This window comes from Nansenia antarctica (assembly GCF_963989245.1).
Source record: "Nansenia antarctica genome assembly, chromosome: 10".
Classification (NCBI taxonomy): domain Eukaryota; kingdom Metazoa; phylum Chordata; class Actinopteri; order Argentiniformes; family Microstomatidae; genus Nansenia; species Nansenia antarctica.
In genome coordinates, this window is record NC_137680.1 from 8,244,350 (window position 1) to 8,254,349 (window position 10,000).

The following is a 10,000-nucleotide window of genomic DNA, read 5'->3' on the forward strand; positions in this document are numbered from 1 at the left end:
TAAGTAAACTGTTCGTAGACACACTCTAGCAACGCACATAGCAACAAGACCCGAGGGAGACAAGTGAACGGTTCTGTTTGTGTTGTAGAATCTGTACCGGAGAAAGCCGGGCCTTTCAGTGGCCTGCGCTCGGCTTCCAGAGAACACAGACAAAAACAGATACAAGGATGTGCTGCCTTGTGAGTACACACACACACACACACACACACACACACACACCTGTCCTGTGTGTCCCTCCACCTCAGTCCTTCATCTGATATAGAAAAGACCCTCACAATCTAACCCTGGTCTACTGTTGTGGTCACTGATACAGTACTGCCTCAGATTGGTCTAGAAATTCAACTGCACTATGATAGTATTGCGTGCTTGTGTGTCACAAGTCCCCGTGACTGTGAGGAGAAAGCTATGTCAACTGTGCTCTCTGCTGGTAGATGACATGTCCAGAGTGGTTCTACGGGACCAGGAGGACTACATCAACGCCAGCCACATCACGGTCAGTACATACCGCTTGTAAATGTGTATTTGTGTGTTTTGTATCTGTTGTGTGGGTGTGTATATACTCACTGTGTGTGTGTGTGTGTGTGTGTGTGTGTGTGTGTGTGTGTGTGTGTGTGTGTGTGTGTGTGTGTGTGTGTGTGTGCGCTTGTCTCTCAGGTGGCGCCACCCGTGTCTGGTGTGTGCTTGCGGTATATCGCGGCTCAGGGTCCTCTGCCTCAGACCTGTGCTCACTTCTGGCAGAGTGTGTGGGAGCAACACACACACACCATCATCATGCTCACGACACTCACCGAGAGAGGACGGGTATACAATGCACACACAGAGAGAGACACGCACACAAGCACTTACACTCACTGAACACTTCATTAGGAACACCTCTACACCTTCTCATTCTCAGGTGGTGTAATGGTGTGCGGAATGTTTTCTTGGCACACTTTGGGCCCATTAATACCAATCAATCATCGCTTGAAAGCCACAGCCTATTTGAGTATTGTTGCTGACCACGTGCATCCCTTCATGGCCACAATGTACCCATCTTCTAATGGCTACTTCCAGCATGATAATACACCGTGTCACAAAGCAAAAGTCGTCTCAATCTGTTTTATGAACATGACATTGAGTGACAGTTTTCTTCAGTGGCCTTCCCAATCACTGGATCTGAATCCAATAAAACACCTTTGGGATGTGGTAGAACAGGGGATTCAACAGCTTGAAAATGCGCCTGAAAAACATCTTGCGGAATCAATGCCATGAAATATTTAGCCTGTTTTGAGCGCAAAGGGAGGCTCTACCCAATATTATATGTATTAGTGGTCCTAATAAAGTGCTTGGTGAGTGTACATGAACACACACTCCCCCGAGAGAGAACATAGACGGGTACATGAGGTACACACACACACACGCGCACACACACACGCACACACACACACACATACACACACTGAGGCAGAGATTTTCCAAGGTTTCATTCTCATTGTGAGTACTGCTGTCTGCATGTCGGCTTGCCTGTTGCTAGGTAACCAGATGCTCTCTCTAATTGATCATCTTGCTGATATTGCTCAAGTGCCTCAATGCACACACACTGCTTCACTCACACACGCACCCAAACCAAACACCTCTCACCTTCCCTCTCAACACACATACACACACGCATACTATACACTACATCCTCACCATTTACAGACAACCTTACATCACTCTCATTCAATGCCTGAGACTGAATTCATATTTCGTTCGTTGTCTGGGTCTCTCTCTCTCACTCACTCACTCACTCACTCACTAACACACTAACACACACACACACACACACACACACACACACACACACACACACACACACACACACACACACACACACACACACACACATTCAGACAACCAGTCCCTATTCAGCTGGTGATGTTGTGTGTGTACTTAAGAATGTTTAAGAGAATGCACTACTGAATGTAAGAGTGTGGAGTCAGCTGAACGGAATAGATTTTTCTTGACTCCAGGAAGTGTTATTGGTGTACATAGCCACTAAATCAATATCAACGCATGTCAAAATCAGAAACATAATTATTAGTCTTTGAAAAACAGCTGCATTTTATAACCAAATCAATAGTACAGAATGTATACATGTTTTCAGGTGGTGGACTCCAGGTGATGTCATAGTCAGTTTGTCCTGAATGTGTTTCCAGACAAAGTGCCACCAGTACTGGCCACATCCACCTGAAGTGAGGGATTATGGGTACCTGAGAGTGAGCTGTCATTCAGAGGAGTGCAACCTGGCCTACGTGATACGACAGTTCACCCTCACACACACACAGGTAACACACACACACCCACAACCTGGCATGTCAATTGAGAGCTCACACATTCACGCCTACACACACAAACACACACACACACACACATGCACACACACACACATACACACACACACACACACACACGCTCGTTTGGAATGAACACACATAGCTCACACACAGGCACATAGTGTCAGAATGGTGCTTGCCTATGTGTTTGTGTGTGGCAGGTAGGCCATATGTCACCTCTCCGCAGGCTCCCAACACTGACCAAACTCACCCCAGCCAGCACACAGCCACTTCCCCCATGTGTGTGTGTGTTTGTGCATCCTTTGGCAGGTCATTTCTAAAGCAGAATGTGTTCTATATTAGCCTCAACAGTGAAGAGGTAAATAACCAAATAATGCCCACTGAAGCATGAGTGCTCACACACACACACACATATATACACACACACTCACACACACACACACACACATTCACACACACACTGCTGTGCAGACCCATCTGTTCCTCTGGCGAGGGAGTTAATCCCTGCATGGAGCCACAGGCCACACACCCATCACATCACATCACAAACCAGAGCCTCCACTTCTGTCCCTCGCTTTTGTCCTCTCCTTCCCTCCTCTATCCCTCTTGCCTCTCTTCTTCTCTCCTCTCCTTCCCTGTATCCTATCCCTTCCTCCTCTCCTCTTCCCTGTTCTCCAATATGGCAGTATATCATATATTTTAAGTGTATTTTCCTGTGTGTGTGTGTGTGTGTAGATCAACGAGGAGCGTGCGGTCACACACCTCCAGTATGTAGCGTGGCCGGACCACGGAGTGCCTGATGACCCCTCAGACTTCCTCCTCTTCATCAGCTCGGTTAGAGAGAGGAGGAGGGGAGAAGAGCCACTACTGGTACACTGCAGGTAACACACACACACACACACACACACACACACACTGTACACACCAATACACACAAGAACACACACAGCCTCATGTTTGTTGTTGTAATGGTTGCAGCGCTGGGATTGGGCGTACGGGTGTTCTGATGACCATGGAGTCTGCGTTGACACAGTTGGAGCAGGGTCGGCCTGTGTTCCCACTGGACATTGTGAGAACACTACGAGATCAGCGAGCCATGATGGTCCAGACTACGGTACAAACACACACACACACACACACACACACACCTCGATCCCTGACCCCTAACCTATAACCTTGAGAGCCATGTTGGTTCAGCCATAGTAACCTCTCACCCCTGACCCCTTTTAGCTCTGATTCAAACCATAACATTGGGTTTAGTTTAGCGTGTTCGCCTACGGTCTACTGTTTGTCTGTGTTTCAGTGTCAGTTCCGGTTTGTGTGCGAGGCCATACTGCGTGTCTACAGAGAGAGGCGGGAGGGCCCTCCAGCACCGTAACCCACCTCGACAACAACCACTACTGGATCCCTAACAGCAGAAGGGAAAGAGACAGCTAACCACAGCGCCAGACTTACCCGTCTAGCCTTCGCCCTTAGCTAGCCACAGGGGACCGCAAGCAGCGAAGGCCCAATAGATTGATTTGGGACCAACATACAGTACACAGCAGAAGAGGAGTCAGAGGTCAGAGCATCGCTAGCCCACAGAGTGCATAACGAGCTATCGCCTAGCCGTTGCTCGGCTAGCCTTATCTCACTAACTAGTCACAGTGCTGCTGCAGGTACATAGCCTCTGCTAGCCTTCTGGATTCCACAGAGACTCGGATGAGCAGCTCTGATACAGGCTCTCTCGTAGTGATTCCTGTACACACTGGAGGGTACTACTGGAACAAAGTCCTGCAGCCCCACTATAGCTGTGTGCCAAGAAATGTCTCCCAGTTGGTGGGTCAGGATTTACCTGTGGGCTGCGCAGCCATAAAACTAGGCCGCAGCTGTACAGGTAGTTCTATCTTTTCCCGGTGGGTCCTGAAAGAGAGCATGATAAGGCTTTAGGTAGATCACAGCAGAGAGCTAGGACTGCCAGGAGCACCAGGCCTACCACAATAATCATTCCTAAATTATTGAGACACTGAATAAAACACACTGATTTCTACTGAGAGCTTTCTGTCTGTTTGTTCATCTCAGTCATTTGTTGTTCATTTGATTTAAATTCAATGTGTTCAGTGTATGTTAACCTTACTCTCAATCTCAAAATAAATACTGGTGTTTTGCACACAGGCAAAATCAGCTACAGGTGTACAAGTTCATACAGGTAATGTGTTTCAATGTAAAGACTGGCAAGGCTATTACAGTTGACTCCTGATGGGCGTCAAGGCTGCACTCTGCACCAGTCCCAAATCAAAGAAAGCCTATTTCATTCTACTTGCCCTGGTTATATGCATGCTCCAGTGCACATATTCACAGTAGTCCTAAGCCACCACTGCATACAAAAGACCCCTGTCCCGACGTATTACGCAAGACTTGGGACTGCTGTGAATAAGTTTACAAAACTAGTAGGCCAAAACAAGCAGGCCTTTACAAATATCTGGGGCAACAAAAAAGAGATACCTATGGATATGCTGTCTGCATTCATCTAGGGCATTGTGCACTTATCATGAGTCAACTGAATAGAAAAAGTGGTGTGTGTATGTGTACAGTGTATCTTTCTGATATGCATGTTAAGGGCAAGGTTATCTGAAGTCCCAGACGCAAGGAGCAAGGTTACATGAAGACATCCCAGGTGTAGATTTCTCGGGATATGAGTAGTTGAAGAGTTAAACGGGCCTATTTCTGCTAGGCAACTATGCTTGTATCTTGTGTCTGGTGGGCTTCCTTGATATTTGGTTTTCATTACATACTGGTTTCATATCTAGAAAATGCATTCTTCCGAGTTAAATCTGAAAAGCCTGCGCCCTGCTTATATCTTCCCAGCCCCTATTGATATGGACATCTTCAACATTGTATTGTTGCTTGAAGTATTGTGGTTGAAACCATTGGGGTTGTTTGTACACATCAAAACTCGAGGCATCTGACAGGCAGGTGGCGCTTGATCACTGACACCATTGGCCCAGGCAGCCAGGGCGAAAAAAAGTTTGTTTCGACGCAGGCGCAGAGCATGCTGTTTGTCCAGTTCCCCTGGTTGACTTACCTGTGAGGTGGTGGACCAGTTTCGGTTCCCGGAGAGAAGATTAAATTATAACGAAGGGGGACGAAGGTCTGAATAAATGTGTCGCGGTGGTGGACAGTTACCCGATTCCACCTTAGGCAAGGTGATTTTCGGGGGGTGAGCGAGCAAGAGCTTCCCTGTGATTTCTCCAGCATTTCAGAATCTGAATCTGTGCAACAGTGAGAAAAGCGGCAGGTGCGCGAGAGAGGGGAAAAGGGGAAACATTGTTTCCGTGAGTGAGTGTACTCTCGTGAGACCGAATGAATGATTGGGGAGAAACTCAACTGGTTGTTTTGGTGTGTTTTTCGGATGTTTTAATACGATTTAATGCCTGATATAGCCTGATACAGTTGCCTAGTTTAATATTTAATATGCGGCTGTAGACAGACAACCACTGCTGCCTGAGTCATCCAGGCTTCCAGGATTCAGCGGCAGCCTTGAAGCCCCCCTGCCCGCCGTGAGTGACTCTCTCTCCCCCCCCCGGGTGGGTGGACCGTGGTGGCCCGTTATTACCGGTACACTGTTTTCCGGTTGTAGCTTCTCCTTCTCTCCCTAACCGGCACGGAGCTCGTGCGCTGTGGATAAGAATTGACGATCAGACACAACAGAAAAATTGTAAAAAAAAAAAAAATAATAATATGAAAATCAACATGTTTAATCATATTGTATTGTGTAACTTTTGAATAAAAAATACTTGAAAAAAAAAAAGAATTGACGGATCAGAAAAGATGATGGGCTTTCTACGCCGGACGTTCAGCCGCCGCTCGCGGAGACGGTTCCTCCCGGCGGACAGGCAGCAGGACGAACGGGACACCGGGAGAGGAGGAGGAACCGGGAACCTACCGGGAGCTCTGCTCGCCCACCAGCAGCAGGTCGTCCACGCGCCCGCCGTGGTCACCGGGGGAGCGGCCGTGCACATCCCGGCACCGGGAGGATCGACCGTGAGGGGGGCGACGATCACCTGTCGCGTGCTGCTGCTGGATGGCTCCGACGTGAACGTGGATCTCCCGGTGAGTGTGTGTGCTGTCACTGTGTCGCCTCCTGTCGTGACTGTGTCTTGTGTGACTGGTATGCAGGAGTTGCATGCACATTATGACCGCAGACAGACAGCCCTTGGTTGTTTACCAAATTCTCTGCTGAAACATTCTTCTCACGTTTCTTTCAGCTAGAAACTTCTGTTGTTTTCAAGCTAGAGCTTTATGGGGGGCCAATGTCACTTGCACCGTTGAGTGTGTGTGTGTGTGTGTGTGTGTGTGTGTGTGTGTGTGTGTGTGTGTGTGTGTGTGTGTGTGTGTGTGTGTGTGTTGTGTGTGTGTCTCCTGTGCAGTGAAAGAGGTACAGCTACAGATGGTGTTGTGAATGATCAGCCAATTCATCACATTACTTCCCCCACTCTGACTGCTGGCTGGGAGGGAGCTTCCTCAGAGGGGGACCTCTCTCTCCCTCCCTGTCTCTCTCTCTCCCTTCCTCCTTATCTCTTCTCTTCCCTTACCCCCTCTCCTATATCTCCCTCCCTCCCTCCCTTCCTCCCTCTCTCTCCCTTCCTCCTTATCTCTTCTCTTCCCTCACCCCCTCTTCTATATCTCCCTCCCTCCCTTCCTCCCTCTCTCTCCCTTCCTCTTTATCTCTTCTCTTCTCTTACCCCCTCTCCTATATCTCCCTCCCTCCCTTCCTCCCTCCTTGTCTCTCCCTTCCTCTTTATCTATTCTCTTCTCTTACCCCCTCTTCTATATCTCCCTCCCTCCCTTCCTCCCTCTCTCTCTCTCTTCCTCTTTATCTCTTCTCTTCTCTTACCCCCTCTTCTATATCTCCCTCCCTCCCTCCCTTCCTCCCTCTCTCTCCCTCCCTCTCTCTCCCTTCCTCTTTATCTCTTCTCTTCTCTTACCCCCTCTTCTATATCTCCCTCCCTCCCTTCCTCCCTCTCTCTCTCTCTCTTCCTCTTTATCTCTTCTCTTCCCTCACCCCCTCTTCTATATCTCCCTCCCTCCCTTCCTCCCTCTCTCTCTCTCTCCCTTCCTCCTTATCTCTTCCCTTCCCTCACCCCCTCTTCTATATCTCCCTTCCTCCCTCTCTCTCCCTTCCTCCTTATCTCTTCTCTTCCCTCACCCCCTCTTCTATATCTCCCTCCCTTCCTCCCTCTCTCTCCCTTCCTCCTTATCTCTTCTCTTCCCTCACCCCCTCTCCTATATCTCCCTTCCTCCCTCTCTCTCCCTTCCTCTTTATCTCTTCTCTTCTCTTACCCCCTCTTCTATATCTCCCTCCCTCCCTCCCTGTCTCTCTCTCCCTTCCTCCCTATCTCTTCTCTTCCCTCACCCCCTCTTCTATATCTCCTCTCTCTCCCTCTCTCTTTCTCTCTCCTCGCTGTCTCAGCACTGCAAGTCCCTGTAGTCAGATCTGATCTGATGTATCATGACTGTAACTCTGTGACACAGACACAGACTAAGCTACATGCGTGGGAACGGCTCGAGTGTGTGTGTGGGCATGTCGTGCGTCTCGTGAGATTTTACTCGAAGGTCGTGTGTGTGTCACTGAGCCTGTACCATGCGCCACCTTTGAATCCTGTCGGAGAGTAGCCTAGTATTAGGCGAATCAGAGATTCTCAGAAAAGCAGAGATCTTTCTAGATAATTCTGCAGCTTAGAATTACAATGATGCTGCTTTGAAAGTCTCTCTAAGGTCTTTTGTAGGAAAATACACAAAGTCATGAGAGCACAATACCAGTGATCTATGAAGCATGGCAAAGTGGGACATGGCTATACCAAACGGCATTAAGGACACAGGTGTTATGCTATGAGCCACTGGTTAGTGATACTGGGACAAGCCTGGACAAGACTCCTATAATATCCCTGAGGAATGGGGACAGGTGTATTGAATAGAACAGAACTCTCTGAATTGTGTAGTGTTGTTCATGTAGACCGTTGCTTAATTGCAGATTAGCCCCAGGCACACGAAGATTGGAAAGGACTGGCTAGGTATTATCGATGTGGTAAACAGTTTTCTCAATGTTGCTAACGCCCATCCGACCGCTGAGATCTACATGAATGCCAAGGGGGAAGGACACAGTGGGTATAGGAGCTACGGGTTGGTTTGGAATCAGACACATTGTGTAGAGAGAGAAACGGGAAGAGCAAGAGCTTCTTTGTGTCGATCCCCACTCCCTAACCACACCTCACACACACACACACACACACACACACACACACACACACACACACACTAAATAAACTGCCACACCAGCTGACCTCACACACACACACACACACTCTTTAACACAAACACACGTGACAGCAGCTGGTGAAACCGGGAACAAGTCGGCAGCCGATCAAATGTTCAGACTTTTATTCTGAAAAATGTAAATAAAAATCAATGACACACTCGCTAGTCAACTAACACAGCTTGTTTTGTAAGCAGTTTTGTGTAGTGTTATACCTACAGTATTTAGAAGTAGGTAGTAGTGGGGATTGCTCAACGAATCGCAATATATATAAAATAATGTATTGCAATATTTTGGCTTGACTAGCGAGTGTGTCATTGATTTTCAACAATATGAAATTTATTTACATTTTTCACAATAAAAAACGGAACAATTTGATTGGTTGCTGACTTGTTCCCGGTTTCGCCAGTTGCCGTCATATTCAAACGATCACATGTGGTTAGGTACAGACTGGTTATCAGGGAACAAAGTACAAGGCTCTCATATCTCTCTCTCTTTTTTTTCCTCTCCCACTCACACACTCACACACACGCACACACACACACACACACACACATTTATAGACATGGTGTTGCGATGCAGCCTTCCAGTGGAGTAGGGCAGATGGGTGTGCAGCTCAAGGGCGTAGAGGACCTCTGTGTGTGTGTGTGTGTGTGTGTGTGTGTGTGTGTGTGTGTGTGTGTGTGTGTGTGTGTGTGTGTGTGTGTGTGTGTGTGTGTGTGTGTGTGTGTGTGTGTGTGTGTGTGTGTGTGTGTGTGTGTGTGTGTGTGTGTGTGTGTGTGTGTGTGTGTGTGTGTGTGTGTGTGTGTGTGTGTGTGTGTGTGTGTGTGTGCGCGCGCGCACGCATGCATGTATGTGTGTATGACAAAGGCCTGAATAACAGCCTTCGGGCTTGTCCCCCTGTTTCTGCCCCAGATGCAACCCCTAATATCTCACATACAGTACACACACATACACACACGCACACACGCACACACACACAAACTCACTATTTTTGCTCCAGATCCAGCCGCCAGGTCTATTTATAGTCAACTCTCTTTACCTCAGCTCTTCCTCATTGTATCCTTATTGGTGACGTGTTACTGGTAATTGGATGGACCCCTGGTGGTCAATAAAGTTTTTTTTTTGTGAAGACCTCTGGTACATACCCCTTACCCCGGTACCCCTTGTTTGTCAAGTTTGATTTCTGGTAATGTATCGCCTCCCTCAACTCTACTAGTTGAACTGAGGGAGAGGATAAAAGAAGACAGAACCCTAACCCTAACCCCAGAACCCGAACCCTAACCCTAACCCTAACCCTAACCCTACACTCATTAATTCATACTTGTTTATGCAGAAAAAGTCCAAAGGCCAGGAGCTTTTTGACCAGATAATGTATCATTTGGACCTT

General features: G+C 47.9%; 2 protein-coding genes across 2 annotated transcripts in view; both read left to right on the top strand.

The window, feature by feature from the left end:
- ptpn3 (protein tyrosine phosphatase non-receptor type 3) overlaps positions 1-4,327 on the top strand; it is a gene marked incomplete at its 5' end in the record, with an annotated part of 13,532 nt that extends 9,205 nt beyond the window's left edge. The window contains 7 exon segments of the mRNA XM_080541257.1: positions 89-179; positions 432-493; positions 655-801; positions 2,178-2,306; positions 3,051-3,196; positions 3,294-3,429; positions 3,619-4,327. Of these exon segments, the coding sequence (XP_080397383.1) occupies positions 89-179; positions 432-493; positions 655-801; positions 2,178-2,306; positions 3,051-3,196; positions 3,294-3,429; positions 3,619-3,693 (786 nt within the window). The 3' untranslated portion in view covers positions 3,694-4,327.
- A 1,148-nt stretch (positions 4,328-5,475) lies between these two features.
- epb41l4b (erythrocyte membrane protein band 4.1 like 4B) overlaps positions 5,476-10,000 on the top strand; it is a gene marked incomplete at its 3' end in the record, with an annotated part of 17,451 nt that continues 12,926 nt past the window's right edge. Inside the window, exons 1-2 of the mRNA XM_080540125.1 lie at positions 5,476-6,407; positions 9,947-10,000. The exon at positions 9,947-10,000 is cut by the window's right edge and continues 51 nt beyond it. Of these exons, the coding sequence (XP_080396251.1) occupies positions 6,126-6,407; positions 9,947-10,000 (336 nt within the window). The 5' untranslated portion in view covers positions 5,476-6,125. The remainder of the gene's footprint in view (positions 6,408-9,946) is intronic.